At 36.7% G+C, this 27,500-nt stretch overlaps 2 protein-coding genes across 4 annotated transcripts in view; both read right to left on the bottom strand.

Annotated features, from left to right (window-relative positions):
- The window catches only part of LOC135215420 (FAD-dependent oxidoreductase domain-containing protein 2-like), a 213,928-nt gene extending 191,744 nt beyond the window's left edge, over nucleotides 1–22,184 (bottom strand). For both annotated transcript variants that reach the window (XM_064250033.1, XM_064250035.1), the window contains exon 1: nucleotides 21,877–22,184. The gene's annotated coding sequence lies outside the window, so the exon portion shown is untranslated. The remainder of the gene's footprint in view (nucleotides 1–21,876) is intronic.
- A 3,825-nt stretch (nucleotides 22,185–26,009) lies between these two features.
- LOC135215419 (phenoloxidase-activating factor 2-like) overlaps nucleotides 26,010–27,500 on the bottom strand; it is a 487,719-nt gene continuing 486,228 nt past the window's right edge. For both annotated transcript variants that reach the window (XM_064250030.1, XM_064250029.1), the window contains exon 8: nucleotides 26,010–27,442. In XM_064250030.1, coding sequence (XP_064106100.1) covers nucleotides 27,272–27,442 — 171 coding nt within the window. In that variant the 3' untranslated portion in view covers nucleotides 26,010–27,271. The remainder of the gene's footprint in view (nucleotides 27,443–27,500) is intronic.

Genomic DNA, 27,500 nt, shown 5'->3' with positions numbered 1-27,500 from the left:
AATTAGGAAATGGCCTAGCGCTGGTTTGTTTGCTTGTTTGAATGGTGTTTTTTCGTTGCACGGAACCAGTGGTCATCCAGCAACGGGACCTACGGCCTTACGTGACTTCCGAACCACATCGAGAGTGAACTTCTATCACCAAAAATACACATCTCTAACCCCTCAGTGGAATGCCCGAGAATCGAACTCACGGCCAAAGAGGTGGCAGGCCAAACCCATACCAATCACGCCACTGAGGTGCTCTTCTCTCTCTCTAGGAACCCTCTGCATCTTAAGGTAAGTGATGGTGATTTGGTTTTGAAAATAAGCGTCAATTTACCACTTCACACAAACTGGAGAAAAATCATGGGAGTCATGAACATCAGTTCCTCGAATTCAAGTCTTTAGCCAGCTGGCGATTTCTACTGAATGATAATAATCTTTACGAGCATCTTAAATCTTTTAATAGTAAGGTTCCGCCAATCTAAATTTAAAGCCTTGTTGTTCACACGATTTCCAGAAAGGTTTTTTAATAACCTTAAGAGGGAAGATTATGGTCTGGATTATTGTTTTATCTATGGAAGATCCAGTGGCGGATTTAATGGGGAGGGGGCCACCTGTTCACGTGCCCCCCCAACTCCATGGGTATGAATTATAGAACATTTTGTTTTTTTAACAAATCATTATTAGAGGCAAAATTTTGCTTAGTTAATGATTATTTCAACAAGGACAATTGTACAACAACAAAAACAACAACAAAATTATATATATATATATATATATATATATATATATATATCTATATATATATATATATATATCTATATAGTATATATATATACTCATTCGAGCTCCCAAATGTCCTTTAATATCTAAATTCGCTCTACCTCGGATTGATATATTTTCATATATGTACCGAAGGGGAATTTTTTTAGTTGATAATAATTTCGTCCCCACTGGGGATCGAATCCACCTCCCCGTCCAAGTGGACGGGAACGAAATCAGGACAGACAGTGAATTGATAGCATCACTGTCTGTCCTGGTTTCGATCCCACTGTGGGACTAAATTATTATCACTAAAAAAATTCCCTTCGGTACATATATGAAAATACCATCAATTTCCGAGGTAGAGCGAATTTAGCTATTAAAGGACATTTGTAGCTCGAATGATATATAAATGAATCACGGTTCGATGTGATAATTATTCATATATAATATATATATATATATATATATATATATATTATATATATATATATATATATATATATATATATTTATATAATATATATATATATATATAAATCAATGAACGCTGATGAAATACAGAGAAACTGGTCAACTTCAGACGTTGGAAATTTGTAGTTTAATGGTAAAGTTCAACGACAAGAAGTAGTCGCAAACTGATGTCAAAAGATATTCCTTTATTAACGGTAAAAAAAACACCTGCTGACAGCATATCCAACTCCAATATATGAGTGCGTGATGCTGTGTATGTATGTAAGTATATATGTATGTATGTATGTATGTATATGTATATATATATGTACATATATATATACATCGAGCTACAAATGTCTTTTAATATCCAATTCACTCTACCTCGAAATTAATAATTCCCCTTCGGTTAATCATATATGAAAATATATTAATTCCGAGGTAGAGTGAATTAGATATTAAAGGACATTTGTAGCTCGATGTATGTATATGAATCACGGTAATGTGAGAGAGAGAGAGACTGGTGGAGGTTAGAGGGAAAGTATTTTATCCCTGATGCAACAGGTTGTCCCAGTAGCTGCACTGGAGAGAGAGAGAGAGAGAGAGAGAGAGAGAGAGAGAGAGAGAGAGAGAGAGAGAGAGAGAGAGAGAGAGAGCGTAAACAAAGACTCAACGTTGAGACTACTGAAGTTCGAGGACTCGGCCTTTTCTCACTACTATAAGCCTATAGAACGAAAGTACCTTCGTTCGAGTTTCGGGATGGTCCGTGACATCCGTAGGTGTTGTGCCCTTCAGTTTCATTTTTTTCAAGTTATCGTCATTTGTTCTCTCTCTCTCTTTCTGACCTTGCTCCTAGTACTACATACTAGACAACTGTGTGTCATTTTCCTATTTTCTAAGCCTATCAAATGTGTATGATAAAAGTGTGTATGATACCAAATACGTGAAAGGACATAAAACTGAACAAATAACGAAATACAGGAATGAAGTAAAAGAAAAATACGATAACTTGATATTATTAAGACTATATAATTCGCCAAGGCTCTCCACCAGAAGCAACCTTCCTACTCGCCGCCCCACACCCACATCCTTCACTTACATCCCACATTTCCTTAGATCCAGAATTGAAGGAAATCCTTTGGAAAGTCTGGTTTGGCGACAAGCTTAGTTTAGCCTAGAGCTGATTCCTTAATTGGCCCACGACTCAAGGAAGCGTTCGGAAGGATATTCTCTCTCTCTCTCCTGCGCCGCTGGTCACGGCTAATTGATCAAAGACGCTGCTGTGATAACATTCGTGACTATCTTTCACATCCTATTCCTCCTTGAGAGAGAGAGAGAGAGAGAGAGAGAGAGAGAGAGAGAGAGAGAGACTAACCAATTTAATTAACGAGAATATTTAAAAACTGATTCAATGAGTTGTCCTGGTGACTACTTGGGGAGAGAGAGAGAGAGAGAGAGAGAGAGAGAGAGAGAGAGATATTGACTAATCATCTGAATTGACTTTTTTTAACAAATATTTTTAAAATTATTCAAGAGAGAGAGAAAGATTCATGAAATTTTTGGAGCTTAGGTTGATATTAATAAGCCTCAATCAATGTAGAAATCCTCATTTTAATGAATGGAAGTTCAAACGGAGACCCATTTCTGCAATGTTGGTTGATATCTGCTGCAACCTTTTAGAAATAACGAGGTTATCAAAGAAAATACGATTCCGTTATTGATTTGCTAAGGTTATAAAGACTTATATTTCAATGCTCGTGCATTCAGAGCTTTGTGCGCTGTCCACTGAGGTTAGTTTAAGCGTTGGTTTATATCCCAAATTCAAAGTCCATACTCTATTCCAGTCATATTTTAGGTTAGTGCCTAAACCCGGAAGTGCAATAATGCGTTTGCTAAACCTATTTGTGCTTTGGGTTCTTCCAACTTATTTCTTTCGGTTTTTTCCAACCTATTTTCTAGTCGTGTTCGTTAGTACTAATACTGCGCTACCGCTATGGCTCCGTCCAGCATTACTACTGCTCTTTTTTTCATCTTTTATTAGAAAAATATCAGTCATTACATAATACGTAGGGTGTTACAAAATATAACAAAATTAAATATGCATACAATATTTACAGTTACTATTGGTTAGAAAGAATTAGAAATCAAAATCAATGTAGTTCTTGATAAATGGATATTCAATTTTTTCTTTAAATAAAATTATTACCAACCACCTGTTATAAGTCAGTTTGCTTTTAACAAAGGCACACGTTCCTTCTTTTGTATATTTGTTTTTCTTACTAATCCAGACTGCAAATATATATCCAACGACCATTATTATAGCACTGTTCCGCTCTTTTTTAGTATTATATTTAAAATTGAACATGGTGGTATTCAAGAATTTATCCCTATTGATCTCACAACAAAAGTATAGGGCATTTTGGAAATATTTCAATGTACACTTAATAAATTCTCTTTGCGAGTTTGCAGGTTATCCTGCCTCTCTCCCACCTCTCTTCAACATCGCAACAACTCTCTCTAACGTCTCCGGAGACTTCGGTCTCGAACACTTTCTTCAGTGATTTTGTTTGTTTGTATGGTGTTTTTACGTTGCATGGAACCATATTCAGCCAGCAACGGGACCAACGGCTTTACGTGACTTCCGAACCACTTCGAGAATGAACTTCTATCACCAGAAATACACATCTCTCACTCCTCAATGGAATGGCCGAGAATCGAACTCGCGACTACAGAGGTGGGACCCCAACAACCATACCAACCACGCCACTGAGGCGCTTCTTCAATCATTTATTAGGCATAAGATGGAATTATTTCACCTATCCTATTTGTATATGTAACTGGTCTTGTTTTGTGATCAGCTAAATACTGTCCTTTGTTACTTGTCAGCCTGTTTCTTTATTGATTTCCTAGTTCATTTTGTGTGTACTCATGCCTGTTTTCCCTCAAAACTAAAACAGCAACACCAAATAGATTGCTTTCATTGTTTACTTACACTGAAGTTGAGAATACAGTACAGTAAAAGGAACGAAAGGGGTTACAGCCAGCGGCCGAAGGAACGCGGCAAAGAACCTTAAGTAATGCCTACAGTACACCGCATGAGGTGCACTGACGGCACTACCCGTCTCCGGGATTCGCCCTCAAGGGCAAAATTCAATTAGTGTCAATTAATGTCCCGGTCAGCCATGTTTGACACCCTGCGCTATTTATGGCTTTTTTGTTTTTGTTTTATGAGGCACTTAGTTTTCTGTATTTCATCGTAACGAGATTCTAGCCACGGAAATCCGTCTAATGATAATATTTACAACAACAACAACAAAGTGACGAGATGCGCAAAAAATGAGTTTTTTTTTCTCTCTCTCTCTCTCTAAATGACGATATCACACATCCGGACCTGATATGAGTCGAGTTGCCGATTAGTCAAATTACTTTGACAAGGCCTCAATTACACTACATCCTATCTCGCTCCATTCTTAACCGTCTTTTGTCTTCATATGATAAAACACACACAAACACAAACACACACACACACACACACATATATATATATATATATAATTATATATATATATATATATATATATATATATATATATATATATATATATGAATGTCTATATCTTGCACGTGTGAGCATATATATACGCATATAAAATCAAACTAGATGAAAGAAAAACAAATGCTACCATCCGTGCAAGTTATACGTAACCTCGATGAGGGTTCTTGAGTCAACCTGAATAATAATAATAATAATAATAATAATAATAATAATAATAATAATAATAATAATAATAATAGCATCTTGGGCTAGCCAACTGGGACTCCAAGGTCGTCACATAATGTAAGGTCATGGTAATGACATACCATTTAGGCTATCCTACCAATACACCACATTGTATACGGCAATAAACATGAATAAAGGCCCACCCTACCCCACAAAAATGATCGAAAACAAATTCTGTACAATAATAAGACACGCCTATAATATAATATATATATATATATATATATATATATATATATATATATATATATATATATATATATATATATTGTAAACAGTCACACGACGAGGGCATGGTACCCCACACGGTAACGATGGGATAAAGCAGTGAAATATAAAAGAATGTTCCATGACATCATCTCGATTCCAGGGAGAGAGCTGGGCATGAGGTTCAGAAAACTTTGCTTACCAAGTCCGTGAACTTTATGCAACTCATGTGACTTTCATAGAAAGTGAACATTTCCTAGTATCTTATTTTTCACTCTCTTGTTTTACGGGATTAATTCTTTGACATATCTTGCGTAGTTATGCAACTTAATCAGCTGCACAAAAGAGCGAAGGTCTTGGTTTTATCAGCTGGTGCCCCTAGTGGAATGGAACTGAATATAAAATTCAGGCCATGGCCCAAGCGACGGGACCTATGAGGTCATTCGGCGCTTAAACGGCATCTGGGAGCAAAAAAAGGTTCTCAAGGTAACAGGAGGGGAACTGTTAGGAGATGGTGGAAAGTAAGATGGAAGAGAGAGAATATGAATGGAGGTACAGTAAAAGAAACGAAAGGTGTTGCAGCTAGGGATCCGAAGGGACGCCTCAAAGACCATGGTGAGGCCACACCAGACGCGGGGAGCGTGGAGGTTGGAGGGAAGAGATTCCTGCGGCAGTTTGAATCATTGGGTATTTATGCGGGTGGCCGCCTTCACACAAGACTAGCAGGACGGCTCGACCCTCTGCAGTTGCCGCCAAGCGATGTAACATGTTTTAAAATACCGTGGCTGTTCCCATCGTCTTCACCTGAAACAACCCCATTTGCTATATGATTAGGGAGGGACTATGTTACTTGAATGGTTACTTCCCTTTATTGATTATATTGATAACTATGTTGTGAAGTTAGTTCCCTTATTAAGGAACTTTCATTTGTAACCTAGAAATTGTTTAAAGCATATTATCATTGTTAAGTAACTGATATTAGCATAGAAAATTTTAAGTTTTAAGCGACTACATTTATTATCTGTTCAGTAAAATATCGAGTTAATTATTCCATATCTGTAACGCATGCTTAAATTATGGTCTAAATACTTTCCCAGGGGATGAGTTCATCACTGAATTTAGAGTGAATATAAGAAAAGGACCACAATACATAAATAGACCCTCCGACTTGACATGGTCACTAACGTGCAGATGAACTGCCAATCAGTTGCCGAAGTTTCACCTGTTCAGCGGTAGTGGCTACATAAGAATCAATTAATTGGGGAGGTGTTTCGGAAGAGAGCTTTGTGGGATCCCTGTGATCCATTCCATAAAATTACTTTTTTTTAAGAAATGGAAGAAGAGTAGAACGAGTGGCCCTCAGATGTAGCCATCGGTGTCATGCATTCGACCCCCAAAAACTTGAAGGTGCCAACTATTATGCAGTCAGCCACTCACAAATAATCCTTGTCCAGCTGCATAGACTTGAGGACTATACGAATCCTCAGTGCAGCAGTATCACTTTTTTATGAAATATTCGTGGTTCTTTGTACTTTCTTTATTAATGTTAACAATGAATGTGGAAATAAAACTGATTTTTTCTTGTGTTACTTTCTTTTATGTAAAGTTTACAATTACTACTTTTGTTTTAAATACCGGTAAATCGTTTTATTTCAATATAACTCAGAAAATTATCAATTACGTATTATATAATTTGCAATTAATTCTCGCTCCTTGGTTTTTCTAAGTATCTTTAAGGAAATAACCCTATATGCTGTTAGTTTTGCAATAATAAAAAGTTGAAATCCACATTTTCTTTTCACTTCCCCTAAAGTAATAACTATAAGGGAAGTAAAAAAAAAATATGGATTTTAACCTTTTATTACCACAAAAGTCACTGCCAAGCAAAGAACCAAATGACCGTTGGGTCATACGTAGTCTATCGTCAAGTTTGACACTTACGATTTCTATTAAAGGCAATTTCCTATCCAAACGTTACTTTGCAAAGAAGTATATCTTTGACTGCTGAGAGTGACGCGCGGGAGGGAAGGAGGGAGGATGGTGTTTCTGGTGTGGCCATGTGTCGTTTTGACGCTGCTCTCCCGCCCGAGACGTGCCTGCTCCTCGACGCTTCCCGCGTCCGGTGTGGCCTCACCCTCAGTGAGGCAGTGCCTAAAGCGCACAGCGTGAGGTACACTGACGGCAATATCCCCGCTACGGGAATATCCTTATAAGAGACGAAGGTTTGCACTTCTGTACGCAAATACGCATTGAAAGACAAATTCTAACAACAGCAACAAGAAGAGGGAGTATTTCAGCATACATTTAGGAGCGTCGTAAACACAAACACACACTAGTAAAATCTCGTGCACGGTTTGCAATTCGACTTCACAAGACCTGAATTTGAATACAACGTCCTCTTGCAATGTCTTTGATGTTGCAGACGCACGCACACTGACACACTGGGATTTTCGATCGACAGACCAGTCAGTCAGTCAGTCATTTCTTATTTTCACGACGCTAAATATCCGGATTACTCTTATATTTATATTATAAAATTATATATATACATATATATATATTATATATATATATATATATATATATATATATACATACATACATACATACATACATATAACTTTCGGTGTTTCACGGTTGGTCAGTAAATAAAATATCAATTACAGACGCAATTATGGAAACTTCATCCCCAGATATCATTACAGCAAGCTTTGACCTGACAGATATACAAACAGAGAGAGAGAGAGAGAGAGAGAGAGAGAGAGAGAGAGAGAGAGAGAGAGAGAGAGAGACTTCAAAACCCAGTGTACCACACGCCTCCTTTCGTATTTATATAGCTGGGACAGACTCCTTTCCATTGATGGTAAACTGACCCGTGAGGTTATCTCTGAGAAAGGTATCCAAGCCTCCACTTTCCTTTCATGCCGCTTCAGAGGCATTCAGGCCTTTTCCCTCGTTCCTGGAAGACTTCCAATCCAGTGAGCTGTTTAATACCAACCCACTATACAGATCCTGGATGAAAGGAAAACCTGGAGATGTCTACTCCTGGATACTCATAGGTACAGAGCAGTCTTCTTCTAATAGCAAATGTTGACACGAGAAAGGGAGATAGATCTTATGAATAGATTCATCCCGGCGATGTGGAGATGACGTTGTCCAAGTTCTAAACACGCGTCTTTTATTTGTCTCTCTCTCTCTCTCTCTCTCTCACTCTCTCCTGCTGCAACCCACTATAGCCAACTAACAAATATGTACATAATTCACACTTGGGTAGAGATGGACGCAGTATATTAAGTGAAATGAATATCAAATTATCTGTTGTGAGCTGGGAATCGTGCCATTTCGTCACAAGGACCATAGAGAGAGAGAGAGAGAGAGAGAGAGAGAGAGAGAGAGAGAGAGAGAGAGAGAGAGAGAGAGAGAGAGTCTTGCTATTAAACAAAAGACTCTTCAAACCAACAGCAGTAAGACAAATCCTTTTCATCCAAAACCAGGAAGTCTATCTGCCTTTGAATACGTACACATATTTCGAAGCTAAGGAAGTTTACATCACCAAAAACATAAGAGTAACACCAAATAATTTTTCAAACTGAATTGGTGCACTTATTCACCACTAAACATAACATGTCAAGTTGATAATAACTTCATGCTGAATTTCCGGATACATAATTTCACCATAATTCGTTTATTTCCTTTTAACACTTTTCAAGGCTGTGCTAATCCCCCCCACCTCGTATCCACGACTACTGGAGATGGGACCCATTAAAAATGAAGCAGCGTCGCCTCAATCCCTTTCCCAGAAAATTAAATTATTAATGCAGTCCGTAACCGAAAACAAATCGACTTAATGGAACAAGCTGATCTCTATTAGATTAAGGGCGAGCTGGCTAACAAAGTCTTCCTTTCAGAGAGGAGAGAGAGAGAGAGAGGAGAGAGAGAGAGAGAGAGAGAGAGAGAGGTATTCTATAGTAAGCGTCGAATTTCCTTCAGTATTTTAGAGAGAGAGAGAGAGAGAGAGAGAGAGAGAGAGAGAGAGAGACCTTACCTTACAGACCTTACATCTTGTTCGGGTTGCCCCAGGTCCCTCAGTGTGAGGCACCTCTAATGTCTACCAGAGAGTTGCTAGTACATCTTCCGGTATATTTTGCATCTTCCAATCTTGGATGGTCTGGGATGCAGTTTAGATATTTGTCGAGCTTATTCTTAAACACATCTACGCTCACTCCTGATATATTCCTCAGATGAGCTGGCAACGCATTTGAATAGACGCTGCATTATCGATGCTGGTGCGTAGTGGATTAATGTCCTGTGTGCTTTCCTTATTTTTCCTGGTATAGGGTTTTGGTGCACTATTAAATCTACCTCTGCTTGCTCTTTCTGATATTTTTTTAGTTCCATGATATTTTCTGCTATTCCTTCTATCTGTTTCCATGCCTGAATTATCATGTAGCGTTTCTCTTCTCCTTTGTTACGACTATATAATTTTAAGAATTGTAGTCTTTCCCAGTAGTCTAGGTCCTTAACTTCTTCTATTTCTAGCTGTAAAGGACCTTTGTACACTCTCTATTTGTGCAATATCCTTTTGATAGTGTGGGTACCATATCATATTGCAATATTCAAGTGGACTACGAACATATGTTTTTATAAAAGCATAATCATGTGTTCAGCTTTTCTTGTTTTGAAGTGCCGTAACAACATTCCCATTTTTGCTTTACATTTTGCCAACAGAGTTGCTATTTGATCATTGCATAACATGTTCCTATTCATCATCACACCAAGGTCTTTAACTGCTTCCTTATTTGTGATGTCTCATTATTAGGTCCCTTATATGCATATAGCTTTCTTTCTCTGTCTCCATAATTTATTGATTCAAATTTATCAGAGTTAAATACCATCCTATTTACCTCTGCCCAATCATATACTTTGTTAAGGTCTCTTTGTAGAGCGTTCCTATCTTCATCACAAGTAATTTCTCTACTTATTCTTGTGTCATCTGCGAAAAACTACTCACTACCGAATCCTTAACATTATTGTCTATGTCTTCATCATAATAACAAACAGTATTGCAGCTAACACCGTACCTTGCGGACACCGGATATTACCTTGGCTTCATCCGATTTCTCGTCGTTTGCAATAACTATCTGTTTTCTGTTGTGTAAAAATTCTTTTAACCATTCTTCCTACTTTATCCACGATATTGTGTTTTCTAATTTTCTTCGCCAATATATTATGGTCTACTTTATCAAAAGCTTTTGCAAGTCTAAATAAACCCAAACATCTGTTTCATTTCCGCTTTCATATTTTTGAATATGTTTTCACGGTGGACTAACAGTTGGGTTTGTGTACTTTTTCGGGTACGAAACCATGTTGTCCTTTATTAAACAAATTATTTTTTATTAAATGTTTCATAATATTTTTCTTCATTACCCTTTCATACACTTTCATAATATGTGATGTTAGACTCACAGGCCTATAATTACTTGCCTCTAGTCTTGATCCACTTTGAAAGTAGGGGTAATATATGCTAACTTTGTGCTCATCAATATATCTTGCCTGTATCTATACTTTGTCTTAATAATATTGCAAGTGGCTTTGCGATAGAATGAACTACTTTCTTTAACATAGCAGGAATTCCATCAGGCCCTGCAGCAGCTCCATTTTTAATTTCATTAATAGCCTGCACAATATCAGCTTCAATTAATATCTATGTCAGCTAAATATTCACTATTTTCATCCCTTACTTCTATATCATTATCTTCATATCTATTCTAGGGGTGAATTCTCTCTTATATCGTTCTGCCAGTATGTTGCAAATTTTCCTTTTTTTCATTCGTTAATCTCCCTTCAATTCTCAGAGGGCCTATTTCTATTCTTCTTTTATTCATCTTCTTCGCATATGAGATATAGTTTGGGGTTTGCTTGATATTTAATAGGGTTTTTCTTCCAAGTCCCGTTTTCATTTCTTTTGATTGTATAATCTTTTGTTCTGCATTTTCTATCTTACTTTTAGTTCTATAACTTTCCATGCATTTTTTTCTTTTGCAAGACCTTTTTTCCACTTTCTGATTTTCTGGAACAGATCCTTCTGTCTCTTGGTATGCATGAATGATGTGTTTACTTTTCTTCTTCGGTATATATTTTTCCACTATTACTCCATATTTTATATAATATCTCCGTATTTACCCTTATGTCATCACTTACGAAAATGTTATCCCAATCTTTGTTTAATTCTTCATTAATTTCTGACCATTTTATATTTTTACTGTAGAAGTTGTATTTTCCATATCCTTCCACTTTTTCATTTCTTGCTTATCTCTATTTTCACTTGCTTTGGAATGAACTGTTAATTCTATGACATTATGGTCTGAAATACCTCGCATTATAAACTATTATTTCTTTAACATAATTCATCTCGTTCACAAATACTAGGTCTAAAGTATTTTCCTTTCTTGTTGGCAGGTGATTTATTTGTTGAATGTTGTATTCTAGTAGCATATCTAATAGCTTTTCAAATTGCCTCTTATCTTCTGCACTACTATTACTCTCTTTTTTATATGTATAAGTACAACCACAATCTCCTATTCGTTCTTTCCATTCACGAAAGGAAAGTTGAAGTCTCCAGATAGGAGAATAGTCCAGTCCTTGTGATTTCTACATATATCATCCAATTTTTCAATTATTAAGTCAAACTCTTTATATTAGGAGGTCTATATATTACTATGTTCATCAATTTTTCAGATTCAAATTCTACCGCTATTAGTTCACATTCTGAGTTACTATATTTCTCATATATTTTTCCTTGTTTTTTGTCTTTCCCATATATTGCGGTTCCCCCTTGATTCCTATTTTTTCTATCTGATCTATAAGTTTGGAACCCTTTTATTTGATCATCATTCCCAGTCTCTTGGGAATACCAGGTTTCACTTATATTCATTATATCTATTTTCTTTTCATTTTGGGTTAGTTCTTCTAAGTACTCTATTTTTCTTTTTGAGTTACTCGTAACTAAACCCTGCGCATTCATCACTATGATGGTTTGCGTGTTTTCTCCTTCATTTAATACTGATAGTAATAAGGATTTCCCATGTCTCTTTCCTGTTCTGGTATGTTGTTCTTTTTTTCATTTCCAGAAATTCTGACATTAAAAAAATCCAACTTTTCCATAATATTTGATCTTCCTTCATCATAATTATTAATTTTGTGTCTGAATCTGCAATTTTCTTCCGTTTCTGCAATATCCTCTTGCATAATAAATACAGTTATTATCCTCTTGAGTAGAATTTCGGAGCTGATGCTTTGAAATTTTTTGCTGGACACCTCTGCATATCTCATTGGTGGTTGCTTTTCTCTTTTACCTGATATTCTTGATTTCTCTCTTTATTTGTTTCTTTCTTATTTTGGATTTTATTACTTGGTTGGTTATTTATTTGATTATGATTCATGGCTACAGGGTGCTATATTTGCATTTTTTGTCGACTTACATCCTTTTCCTTCTTTTAGGTTTTACATATTTTTGGATGCAGATCTCTGCAATCATCCCCATATCCATCTAAGTATGCACATTTACCATATATTTCATAGTTTTGACATATCTTAGGATGTTGTAGTAACATCTTTCTCCAAATCTGCAATTCCTCTTTTGTTTTCAAAAGGTTGCAGATTTTGTCTTTCTTGTCTATTTTTCCTCTTTCGTCCCTTATTTGTATAGATCTGGGTAGAGCCTCTTCGGGATTTGCTTTTCTGTTGTCATATCGTAATTTATTTTTCTTCGTTAGGTATGCTGCTTTATTGCTCATATGTAGTATCAATGAGTATCTCTGCATCCATACTTTTATCTTGTTCTTTGTTTTCCTTATTTTTTCTGTCATTTCATTTTTTGTTTACTTTTCTTCCGTTTTCCTCTTCTTCTTTTTCTTCTTCTTCTTCCTCTTCCTCTTCTTCTTCATCCTCAACTATTTGTACATTCAATCTTGATTTAATAACATTGTCTATCCATGATAGACATGTTGAACAAAAAATTCTTGTATCTTTTCTCAAATCTTGTATTACCTCAGCACACTGTGGATGGGTCGGAATGTTGCATGCAGCACATTTTCTGATTAGGTTTTGTGGATTGACTATGCTATAACCAACCTTACACAGTTTGCATGCTTTTGGCAGTCTTTTTTTTCCTAATGCATCAATTAGGTATATTCACAAGATTCACCTTATTCATTTTCTTTGTCGGAATATGTTGGTTTATGTATATTTTCTTTATGAGTCTCTTGACCACTTGGATTTATTTGGAACTTCTTCAATTATTTTTCAAGATGTTTTCATTAGATTTGTTCCAGTTTGAAGGATTATCCTTCTAATATATCTATGAATGCTTTTGTATCTTTTGGTTAGGGCTGTTGCTGATTTCATAGAGAAATGAAATGCCAGTTCCCTTCCTGCTACCTCATCGTATTGCGAATCTGCTAAGCACGCCAAATTTACGCCACCTTTTCCCGCAGTTGGAACTTACTGCCATCTTGTTCTGATTTATAGTATTACACTTGATAAACTAACTTAGAAGACGCTTTATCCTACTATTTTCACACTAATCTTATCACCGATAGTTCACGAACACTTCTAGATATTTTCTCAAATTCTAGTCGTATGTTAAACTTGTGATATCTGTTGATTATTGTGACTTCACGCGGGTACGTCTCACCAAGCAAGATGGCTACTACGAGAGAGAGAGAGAGAGAGAGAGAGAGTATTTTATAGTAAGTGTCGAATTTCCTTCAGTATTTTAAAAAGAGAGAGAGAGAGGAGAGAGGGAGGTTTTCTATAGTAAGTGTCGAATTTCCATCAGTATTTTAGAGAGAGAGAGAGAGAGAGAGAGAGAGAGAGAGAGAGAGAGAGAGAGGTTTTCTATAGTAAGCGTCGAATTTCCTTCAGTATTTTAGAGAGAGAGAGAGAGAGAGAGAGAGAGAGAGAGAGAGAGAGAGAGAGGGGGCGGTTTCTATAGTAAGCGTCGAATTTCCTTCAGTATTTTAGAGAGAGAGAGAGAGAGAGAGAGAGAGAGAGAGAGAGAGAGAGAGAGAGAGAGAGAGGGTGATATTCAATAGTAAGAGTCGAATTTCCTTCAGTATTTTAATTATCATAAATCTGTGTGGGAGGTGAGCTAATAACCTAGAGAGAATCAATACTTTGCCAACAGAATCACAACAACTGACTCCTTGTGATGAATACTTCAGGTATAAAACAGCTACCTATGCTAGCCAATGCTACCTTAACTAAAAAAAAAAAAAAAATTCAAGTATTAGTGAAGATGTCTCTTTACACGAAACTAATTATCAGACGCAGAATGTGGACAGGTGTGGACTCCATCAACATCCAAACAGAATAACGATAAATATTATAAATCAAATCATACCATGAATTTATATTTTTTATGCATCCTAATTCAATGACTAGCTCCAAAATGATACAAACATCTCGTTAGTAGTCTATAATTTCAACATATACATTACCCGGATCCCTTCTTACTGGTGGGTGTAACCATGGTAAACATGGATTAAGTCTGCATCTCAATTTATACTTTTCACATATAATCTTAATTCATTAACCTCAAGAAGTTGAAAACATCTCGTTAGTAGAAGGTTCCCGCGCACGTACTAGACTACGATTTCAACCACTCCATTAAAAGAACGCCTTCCTACCCATGGGCTCTACCATGGTAACCATTGGTTAACGCTGCATCTCGAAAAATATTTCGAATTTACGAATTTACAGCGTGTTGCCAAACCGTCGACGAGCAATATGGCTGAAAGTCTATAAAAGTCGACAGTTCCAGTGTCGACAAAGACTGTAGAGGAAACGAAATATTGGAAAGAAATTGTCCCAAAAATAGGCCTAAGAATATTCTCTATCTACAATAACTACCTGCCACATATCAAGTCATAAATGCTATTCCATTCCTTTCAACGTTATCAGGAGTACAAATCAAATTTAAGCCGATGGCCAAGCGATGGGACCTCTGAGGTCATTCCTGCAATTACCATGTGTATTTTCAAAGTAATACTTCTTCTCAACAGACCATCTGTTCGGAATCCCACTCGCTCTCTTCTTGGGAATTCAAAAGTACAAAGTTAGTCCTAAATTTCTTGGGGGAAACTTTCCTTCTCTCAATGGAATTAGTTTAAACAAACGTGGAAGGTTAGAAACTTTTTACGAATTACGTCTGTGTGGTGGACATAAAAAATACGAAAGAAATTACAGGAATTGTAGAGGAAAGGATATTGCCTTGCAGCTAAATAAAATCTTTCTGATATGTCACCATAGGATGAATACGATAGGATGAAAGAAAATGCATAAATCTCGAGAGGAATAACTTGAAAATAATAATCAATAAATGCACAAGAAACATTTCTTTCCGACGCGTATGAAGCGACAGTGACACGGTTTGAAACGTGTAACAGGAGGAAAACCTCAAAGCAATTGCACTATCAATAAATTGTTAAAAGAGGGTGGAAAGTAAGATGGAAGAAAGAGAATATGAAAGGAGGTACAATGAAAGGCATGAAACGGGTGGCAGCTACGGGCCGAAGGAACACTGAAAAGAACCTTAACTAATGCCTACAGTGTACCGCATGAGACGCACTGACGGCGTAACCCGCCCTACGGGAAATACGTATGACTGATTGCACTTTGGAAAGCACAAATTATTCACGTTCTTACTCAGGAGAAAACTCTACCCCTTGAATCTTGTGTCATGACCAAGAAAAATGTGGGTGTTTAGATATGATATGATATTCAGCTGGCTTGAAAAGGTATAATTTATACCCACTTCCAGTTTCAAAGGCTTTTGAACGTTCTGCTATAAACCGTGAAGAAGCACTTCCCAGGAAGTGCGATCTGTAAGCGGTTTCTTTACTGTTTCGTCCCCACAGTTTATGGGGGGAAAATGGAGGACCTACCGTTGGCAATATTCGTATTCAGAGCCTGCTCATCTATCTGCCTTTATTTCATATGACTTCCATAAAACCAGAAACCAACAAGACCTTAACTAACCACTGAGGCTAAGGTCTTTGCCTAGTATGTAAAAAATACTAAATTATAAAAAAATTAAATGACAACTAAGCAGCATATTCTATATAAAATTATATAAATACTTATTTTTCTTTATAAAATTATATGAGTCTAAAGCTAACTTTTCTATATTAACGATTCCACGGGCGATTCAAATCCAGGATTTTTAATTTCTTATGGAGAGAAAACAGCCAGGTGGCCCGGCAGCATATTTCCCAAGTCTGGAAGAGTTTAGGGATGGGGAAAATTAGGACCAATCAAAGCGCGTGTAGCTGATCCATGGCGTCACAAGCCACGCTTTTAGGCTCCCTCCCTCAGTCCCCATATCCAATACTAACTCCAGTCACGATGTCAAAGAAATACTTTAGGAGTACAGAATACTACCTCTTTACGGAGTTACAGTAGACTTTTTACTGAGCAGAACTAGAACAGAATCCATGCATAAGTTTATTAGAACTGCTTTAAAATAAATATGGATGGCACTTTTTTTCCAAACTCTTTCAACAGAAAATTATATACAAATATTCAACATGCATTAATTAAAGCCAGGGATAACGGTAGTATATGAGTATACTACTATTTTTATAGAAGCTCACACTCAATGGCCGAATGTATGCCTTAAATTAAATACATGAATTTTTTTTTACATATAGATTTTTGGGCAATGATGCCAAGCACTGGGGGCAACTAAGGCCAATCAGCGCCAAACGGAAATTGACAGTAAAAGTTTTGAAAGGTGTTACAGGAGGAAAACCTCGAAGCACTATGAAACAATTGTTAGGAGAGGGTGGACAGCAAGATGGAAGAGATATAATATGAACGGAGGTAATAGTGAAATGTATTAAAAGTAGTTGCAGCTATGCGCCGAAGGGACACTGCAAAGAACCTTAAGTAATGCCTACATTGCATCGAATGAGGTGTACTGACGGCACTATCCCCCTACGGGGTGCATAAATTTGTGTTCAAAACTGCATCCTCCATATTTCAATAAAGTATAAAGCAGTTATTATTTTAGTACTGTACATAATACCTTTTTATAACCTGAAACAACAGGCAGTAACGCCTGAAAAACGTTTCATGCTCCATGCTTATAAAGTAGTCATTTTCAAAGTCCAAGATTGAATTCATCTTGATGGGAGTCGAATTGCCGCAAAGTTCTTGGCCTCCTGTCTATAGTCTGTAGTGCTAATTACAGGTCATATACCATAATTTTTTACCATACAATCAATTTAACCATTTTGTGTATGTTGATTCATCCCATGAGTTATCTCAATTTTTTATAAATGGCATTAAACATGTATTTTCAAGTATATTCTTTTACAACTCGCGATGAAAATATTTTGTATCCAGTAAATATCGATTTTGCGAGCAGGAATTAAGAGCCACTGAGTACTATTACCAGAGGGAGAAAACCAATAACGCTGAATATATTTCACGGTGTATCTCCATTTGAAGAATATATTGTTGTGAATTAGTTGTTGCATTATGTTTAGATATTCTGACTAAAATGTATATGTCATACAAGCCGTAAATGGTGAAATGGTGAAGTTTTTCTTCGGCATTGTGAGTAGCAGTAATGGATATGAGTCTGAGTGTAACTAAAAGGCGTGGCTTTTGACGTCATGGATCAGCTCCAAGCGCTTTGATTGGTCCTAATTTTCCCCATCACTATTCTCTTCCAGACTTGGGAAATATGCGGCCCGGCACGTGAACCGCGACGTCACGATGTTTCTTTTAATAATACAGAAAAAAGAAAAAAAAACTGTCAACGTCACAATATGACTAGACCTACCAGCTATACAACCACTTCTACAGAGAATTTGCAGATGTATATATCACTCCATTTACTGAAGCTATTTACGAAATTTATTAACGTCAGTAAAAGTATCTTCTGAATCTAAGATAATTTCTATGTTGAAGCAACGCTCATGGGTATGAGTACTCTTGATCCTGTTCTTGGGATAACTACCAGTCACGCCATTCAGACACAATACATACACACAAACACACACACACACACACTTCTGGAGCCTTTATGAGCTGGCAAGGCATCAAAATATTAGGAAATAATTCCCTTGTGTGAAACCGCCTTGAAACTGATATTCCATAAACCTCCTTGAGTAATACACCTCTTTTCGTTATAAAATTTAATAGAAGACTGTTTGATCACACGGTACCCAAATTATTGAGTAACATGCTCGATAAATTCAAATATGTAAAGAAAAAATATAGGATATAATAGAAAACAATGTAATTTGTATATAGCAGTAGCACTGCTGACAGTATTCAAGGAAACCTGTGCCTAACAGAATTCATGACTACTATATTCAAATGAGAGAGAGAGAGAGAGAGAGCGAGAGAGAGAGAGAGAGAGAGAGAGAGAGAGAGAGAGAATTTCCCGTCTCAAGTGCTAGTACTAGAGCCAAGGCGACGTAAATGCATTTCTCCAAATACCCTAACAGGTTTAGATATACACTATTCAGTAATAATTAAAAGTACATTATTCAAGCCTATGAGTAATATTTAAATTTCACATCCCACCAAGTGCAGGATATAGTAACCTTTACGTGATGGGGAAGGATATTTTACTCTACCTCCTTACTTCAAAAGTATAGTTATATTCAAGCTTATTTCTTTAATGATGATCTTACCCTTATCCTCCCATGGTTTGTTTGTTTGTATGCCTGGTGTTTTTACGTTGCATCATAACCAGTGGTTATTCAGCAACGGGACCAACGACTTGACGTCACTTCCGAACCACGTTGAGAGTGAATTTCTATCACCAGAAATACACATCTCTAACACCTTAATGGAATGGCCGTATCCTCCCATGTTAGCGAATAGCCAGTTCTGAGTGCTTTCTCCAATGATTATGGGATACTTTGCGATGAGATTTGTACGCGGCATTTTAATATTCTTTGCTAATTTCTTCTTTGTATATATCATTGCTTTTGGAATCTTCCCATATCCACATAATTATGATCTGGGATTTTCTCGTTGGATAAAACCAGTGACTTCGTCTCTGTTACACCATTCATATTGTAATACTTATACTTTCTGTAACATAGGCCTATGCATATCCCACCTGGTATGAACGTTTTAAGCTTTGAACTATGGTAACATAGGCCTATGCATATCCCATATGGTATGCATGTTTTATTTTCAGTTGTGTGTGTGTGTGTGTGTGTGTGTGTGTGTGTGTGTGTGTGTAGGCTGATTACTCATTTGCTGTAGTACGAACACATTTTGCACCGTCTTTTACATTTAACGCTGGCAGTAAAACTTAAGTCAAATGTCAAATGTGTTTTCAACTTCGTATAACGATGTCACCTTTACACGAATTATCAATATCATCCTGTGCTGAAATATCAGCTATTACGACAAGAACAGCTTTATCTAACCACTTGAGCTACTGAAACTATTTCACCAAACCTACATGGAATGAAATCGCCTTGAATAATCCTTTTGATAAACAATATTATGGATGACTCGAACCTAGGCTATACTTTGCACATAGGTAGTACTAGGCTTGACAATTTCCTGGCCTATGTTACGCCATTTCAACTGTACAAAGTCAAGAGTTAGGTAGTAAGTATCTCCACGTGGGTAACCCTATGTTAAAATGCGTAAACAACTGTCTGTTTGAATGATATGGAATATACAATATTTAGGCTAAAAGGCCAAGCACTGGGACCTATAAGGTCATTCAGTACTGAAAGGGAAATTGAGAGTAAAGGGTTTGCAAGGTGTAAGAAGAGGAAAACCTCAAAGCAGTTGCACTATGAATCAACTGTCAGAGTGGGTGGAAAGTCAGATGTTAGAGAATACGAACGGTGGTACACTGAAAGAAATGAAAGGGGTTGTAGCTTGGGGCCGAGGGCACGGTGCTAAGGACCTTAAGTAATGCCTACAGTGCAACGCGCAAGGTGCACTGATGGCAATAATCCCCTGCGAGATCACAACTGCCCGTTGAACCGTAGAAAATGGTTAGTATTCACTGTGCATGAGACCTTAGACCTGACTTGGTCTTTCCTGTCAGCTGGTAAACAATGAAAAAATATTGAGTTATGAAATTATTACAGTTTTATGTTACTTACCGGATATCCTAAACTGCATACAGCCCACACCAGGCGACTTGAAATGAAAATCAAGGTTTACTTTCTTAAGCTAGCCGTAGCGTTGTTTCGCCAACATAGCGTAGCCTTCTCTCTAGACATTTACAGGTCAAGGTACGAACTTTTACAGCAATTACTTTTTCAGTTTTAAATTAAATAGTATTTTCACATTGTTGCATCGTGCCTATAGGTTATCCTTTACCTGGCACAACTTTCACGAGGAAATCTTGTTTTTAGTTCAATTTTTCAAAAATAATTCGTATCCTTCCTTCTTATTCAACAAGTATGTAAATAGCTTCTTGAATAATATATTTTAACCCCGTCTGTCCATACCTAATGTCCCTAAATTGCTCATGCATGCCTCCATTCCTTTTGTACATTCGAAGAAATTCAAACAAACACTGCAAGACTCAATTCACAGTACATTTCCAGCTCTAGATATCAGATTATCGTATCTGATGATGATTCTACACCGCTGAGGGCGAGGATTACCGCGGTGATGTCCTGAGTTTTTTTATTTATTTATTTATTTATTTATAGCCGATACGTGATGGGCTAGGATATTTTACTCAAACCTCCTTACTTTAAAAGTATAGTTCTATTTATACCTTAATTTGTATGATCTTAGCCCCATCCTCCCATGGTGTTAGCGAATGGCCAGTTTTGAGTGCTCTCTCCGTTCCTGGGCGAAATCAATGTTTACGGTGTACTTTGCGATGAGATTTGTACGCGGCATTTAATTCATCTTGTAATACTTATAGTATAGTTTCTGCAACATAGGCCTATGCATATCCCATCTGGTATGAACGTTTTAAGATTTGAACTATGGTAACAAAGCCCTATACATGTCCCATCTATTATGCATGCTTTATTTTCAGCTCTGAACGATGTGTTTAGGTTGATTAAACATTTGCTACTGTACGAACATATTTTGAACCGTATTCCCACCCGACGTCAGTTTTACTAACAGTTAAATATATTTAACTGGTAGTAAAACTGAAGTCAGATGTGTTGTCAACTTCGTAAAAAACGCTGTCACCTGTACACGAATTATCACTATCATCCTGTGCTGAAATATCAGTTATTAAGACAAGAACAGCTTCATCAACTACTTGAGCTACTAAAACTATTTGACCAAACCTACATGGAATGAAATTACTTTTAATAATCCTTCTGATAAACAATGTTAGTGTGACCCGAACCTAGGCTATACTTTGCACATAGGCTGGTACTAGGCTTGACAATTTCCTGGCCTATGCTACTCCATTTCAACTATACAAAGTCAGAGTTAGGTAGAAATACCACGTGGGTAAACCCATGTTAAAATGCGTAAACAACTGCTTGTTTGAATGAAATGGAATATACAATATTTAGGCTAAACGGCCAAGCCCTGGGACCTAGGTATAAGGTCATTCTGTGCTGAAAGGGAAATTGAGACCTGACTTGGTTCCCCCTGTCAGCTGGTAAACAATGAAAAAATATTGAGTTATTAAATTATTACAATTTTATGTTACTTACCAGATATCCTAAACTGCACGCAACCCACACCAGGCGACTTGAAATGAAAATCAGGCTTACTTTCTTAAGCTAGCCGTAGCGTCGTTTCGCCAACATAGCGTAGCCTTCTCTCTAGTACCTACTTGGTCTGTTAGCAATCTACGTTACTTACAACACACAGTCGTTTAATTTAACACTGTTGTTCGGAGCACGTCACAATACACTAGATTAACCATTTAGACACTGGATAAACATACATACATGAAAAAAGGAGCACGGCAGACCTGACACTCAAGGTTTGAAGTAACTGGAGTCAAGGAAGACATGTAGACTGTTGTGGTGGTGGGTCAAGTTGGCTGCCTGCCAGAGTGAGTCTTTACAACGGCGCTCTCGCTCAATTTCGCCGTATCACAATGACAAGGAAGTTTTATGTCATGAACTTCCTTTGTACCTCTCTGATCGTTTCATCTTCTACATGACGGATAAATTCTAGCTTCATACTTCTCAAGGATAAAAAATCAACTGGGTATGTTTTCAAAGGAAATTACTTTCGTCAATGAATTCCTAGGCTTAAGGTGGGTACACACGTGAGAGCCGAACCTTGTATGTGTAACTGAGTTACGCATATACGGTTACAAGGTGTCAAAATGTCGAGGACGAACCGTAACCACGTTAAGCACGTAACTTCATTTCAATCCACTGCGATCATCAGTCTGTCTCTGCCCGGGATGTTTACCGACGATGGCCACCATGCAAGTAGCAGCTGCCGCGTATATTTATATATATTATTTAACGAAGATGAAGCTAAATAAAAGATGGTGGCAATCAAGGTTATTTACTAGAAGGGTAGAATACAGTGGTCGGGAATTACTCGCTGACATGAGATTCCAAGAAGTTTCTGGCCACAGTAAAGTCTGTTCTTCGTAATAACTAATAAATTGAAGGGCCTCTTCCTCACTCCAATCAGCCATGGTATACATATACGTACTGACTGACCAAAACAAGGGACTCTACTATGGACGGCAGTGTTGCCACTTTGTTCTCACTCATGATCCATGTACAGATGATATTTTATCCACAAAATATCCACAAAAAATTTTCAGTATCCCACAAATTAATCCACATTTTTTATTACTACATCATAATGAAATCTAAAGCTTTATAGAGGCATTACATTACGCAACTATTTTGCCTAAAGAAAATTAAGTGAAATCAAAATACATTTTCTGCAATACTGAATTTATTAGCCTAACTTAAATCACAGACACTTTATGAAATGTAATCATTGTATAAAAAATCTTAGAAAAATAACTGAAGTAAAAATAATAGTCTCTATGAAATTAAAGCATTCTGCATCTTTTTTTTCTTTTTTACTTAAGTGTAAATATTTGGTATGAAAAGATAACTGAAATTATTATTATTATTTTTTTTCAAATATGCTACTTATTATTGTACATCCAGTTCTAGGGATACAATTTCTTCTTGGTCATCATCTTCTGCATTTCCCTTTGCATTGAAATTTCTTAACATATCCAAAGATGGCTCAAAATTGACACAGGACTTTCCCTGAAAAGATAATCCATATCTGATTTGAAGAATTGCTTCTACAGATCTTACACTGAACCTATTTCTAAGTTTGCTGTGCACAACATTCAACTTTGAAAATATGCGCTCAACAGAGGCATTAGAGAAAGGTAATGTAAATAAAGACAATGCTAAAGATGAAATATTGGGGTATTTTGGTTCCCCTGCAGAATTCTTTTTCTCTCTCACTTCAGACCAAAAACAAACATTTTTTCAAACATGACTTGTGCCACTGATCTAAGTTCACTACGTTCCATTCATTTCTAAGCTATCCATATCTGTGAAGGTTGACCGATATCTACAGGCAATTTGGGCACAATAGAAGTCTTTGCGCTGAGAAGTAGCAATGCAGGGTGGAATTTCTTGAGCATTAACAATGTTTCAACATTGTCAGACAATCGCATCTGTACTTGATTTAGAAGTTCTAACACATATTTTTGACAACGATCTTTCACATACATTATTTGTTTGTCATTTAAGGGACAAGCATTAGCATAGGTATTGAATTCGTATCCAAAGTTGATGACATTCAGTGGCAAGAGATAGTATATATATTCAAGCTTAGGAAGATTTTCTTTTGGGCATTTTGACAGAAATTCTGGTTCAACTACAATTTGCATAATGTTTCGGTAATGTCCAGAAGATCCTTTGTAAGCTTTGTGATGTCTACATTCTGTCCTTGAAAAAGTTTATTTACAACTACAACTTCCTTGAGAGTCTTACGAACAAATAAAAGGTAGAGTCTGTTTTTGCAGAAAGGTTTAATATATCGTTTCATTTCTATTTATTTAGTTAGTTTTTGCATTCTACATGGATATATTGCCACAAAAATCTACACAATATTAAATTTCCACAAAAATATCCATATACAACAAAACATCCACAAAAAATATCCACGAATTCTGTGTTCAGATTATGAATCCACAAAGTGATCCACAAAGGCTGATATATCATTGTGGTATTATCCACAAAGTGGCAACACTGATGGACGGCCTTGTTCATAGTCGGTGTTAACAAGTTCAGCAACCTCTGTTGTTACGCGTGTAATACAGGTCCCGTCCACACATGGCGTAACGTTCAAAGAGACCTCCCTTTGATTCGGGGCCCAAAAACCGACAATTGGCGGGACGGAGGGCGAACGGAGCCTCGAACCTCGCGGTTTCGGGGTTCGGGTTCGAGGAACCGTCCACACTTGCGTTTTTGTTACAAGAATCGGTTACAATACAAGGTTCGGTTCGCACGTGTGTACCCACCTTAACAGACGCAGAGATTTTACGTACGATTTTAATCTCAAAAGGTTACTTTCGATGTTTGACCAACAAAAGTTTGCTTTACTTTACTTTTATAAACATATTTAGGAAATCATATGTTATAAGTCTGCATTCATTAATACAGAAAAACCATATAGATATCATGTATCATCTGAAAACGTAGGGTTCTCTCTTGCTTGACCTATTGCAATATTCAGTTTCTTAGGAAACCGTAAAAACCGTACATATACTAATATATATTACCTGACAACGTAGGTCTGTTTCCCTTGCTAGACCTATTACGATATTCAGTTTCTTAGGAAACCATAATGAACTATAAATGTCGCTGATAAACTGTTCGACATATATGAGAAGTAAAGCGTATTAGTTTACCAAAAGAAGTAAGCTATTTTGCCGACACGTCAATCATGCCTTGTGGAAGATGTTTTATTATATGAGAAAAAAGTTAAAGCTTCAATTTAAAATAAAAAGTAACAGTCTACACCTGCTCAGGAAAAACAAGGTCTGGTGAAAAATTAAACGGACAACACATTGGGTTTATAATATTTTATTTCATACAAAACTGTACAAAGCATAAAGAACTAACTGATGAGTGATGATGAATGACAAAAAAAAAAAAAAAAGTTAGATAGTGATGTGTGGTGGTGACGCATCTGAACGATGAATGCAATGGCTAGTAGTTTCACCATTATACCATAAAAAAAAAAAAACTATAATCATTCTCCCACACTGAGAAAGCAAGTCAGGGACGGGAAATACTAGACTCACTAGACTCACAATCTCACTGGTCTGCCCTCAGACAACTAACGCATATTGGAGAGAGAACATCCGCACATTAGTGACGCAATATTAAAACTTTAAAATATGAATTCCAGCGGAACAAGGGTGAAAGAACGAAGCGTAAAAAGGAGAACCAATGTCATCCCTGAAGATTATAGAATGGAACAACCCCTACGACAGTGGACGGAATTCAAATATCTACAACGGTCGCAGCGCGGACACTTCAGCCCTTCCATGGGCCAGCCATCTTGTTGTCGCATTTCATAACATTGAAGTTGGAACCCTCCCAAAAAATGAAGGAACCCTCCCAAAAAATGAACTATAAATAACGTCCTATATGGTTACGTGTCCATATATATATATATATATATATATATATATATATATATATATATATATATATATATATACATACATACATACATACATACATACATACATACTACTACATCATATATATATATAAATATATATATTATATATATATATATATATATATATATATATATATATAAAAGACGTTAGAAGGTGGCACGTATCTTGTTACCCAAAGGACACTAGAGTGGACCAAAGAACTCGTTTGCCCTAAAAATCTTATTTAATTTAAATCAAGGAATGAAAGCCAACGATAATGAAAATTTCGAATAAGACGAAAAGAATAGTTCTTTAATTTTGAGAGGATTGAGTATATAAACATAAAGACGATACTTCCAGAGACCTTCGTTATTGTTACAAGGAGTTGCAAGGATTAGGATGCCTCAAAGACTTGTTAGTCCATCCGAGGAGACATATGTGCAGCTATATTAAGATCATCCACAAGTCCAACAAATGTTCCACATGCCTTAATAGGAAAGTAGGGAGTTCTATATTGCCCAACCTTCTATCTTCTAAGTTCGCAGTGAATAAATCTATTTGGTAAATTGCTTTGACACTGGCAGGAAAATCTCGTACATAACATATATATATATATCCTATAGGTCACTTAGGCTTGGTAATAAATATATACAGATAGGGGCCTAAAGAGCTATAAGACTATCATACAAAGGGATTATAATATCGATTGACACTGATAATACGATAACTTTGTTATTCATTTGTAACCTAGCACTCTAAGAAGAATAGCAAGAGGGAATAAACAACCGAATAAAAGAAATAACATACTTTTCGTTTCTCGTTGTTAAACACAAAATATACTTCCTTTATCATAACTTTTAAATACTTCGTTTCAAAGAGGAAAAAAACTCGCAAATATTATTTTCTTTTTATCAAAAGCAATGACTGCTTTGGCGATGACACCCAAGATCACGTTTCTCAATTTTTTTGTATTCTATAAATAAACACAGACGTAGTCGAGTACCCGGAATGTGAATTCTACACCCACATTGTACTTTGCATCTCTTTCTTACTTCACAGAAAGTAATAATAATAATAATAGCACATGGGGTGGGTGTACAGTATATACCCATGTAACTTGTATGTCAATAATAAAAATAATATTTAAAACCTTCTATCATCCAATACTACTGACTAATTTAAGCAATTGTCTTCTAATTCATATAAAATTTCTTTCACAGTACGGAACAAACGTGAACGTCCTTGAAAACAAAATGTATATCTATTACCACGGACGAAGAATTTTTTTTTCACGCGAACAAATTAATTCTCTCGCGGATGATGAGATTCGTCAAGAGATGAAACTCTCCCTCTTAAAATTTAAATCTCTGTCGGTTCGGTGTATCCTATCCTACGGGTGGCGCATCCTTGGGCGGGGTGGGGGGATCCTACGCATGGTGGTGGACGCCAGTCGTCTCCATGATCCATTCCTCGAAGGCTCCTACTCTGGTGTAGACGCCGGGGATGTTCCTCCTGCCGCATCCTATGCCGAAACTCACCACGCCCACCTGGTACCAGTGGCCGTCCTTTTCGCACACCAGGGGACCACCCCCATCACCCTGAAAAAAAAAAAAATGGATTGTCAGTAAAATGGCTTTTTAAAATTTGTCTGGAGAT

This window comes from Macrobrachium nipponense, chromosome 5, assembly GCF_015104395.2.
Source record: "Macrobrachium nipponense isolate FS-2020 chromosome 5, ASM1510439v2, whole genome shotgun sequence".
Lineage (NCBI taxonomy): Eukaryota > Metazoa > Arthropoda > Malacostraca > Decapoda > Palaemonidae > Macrobrachium > Macrobrachium nipponense.
This window is presented reverse-complemented; position numbering and strand designations above follow the sequence as displayed.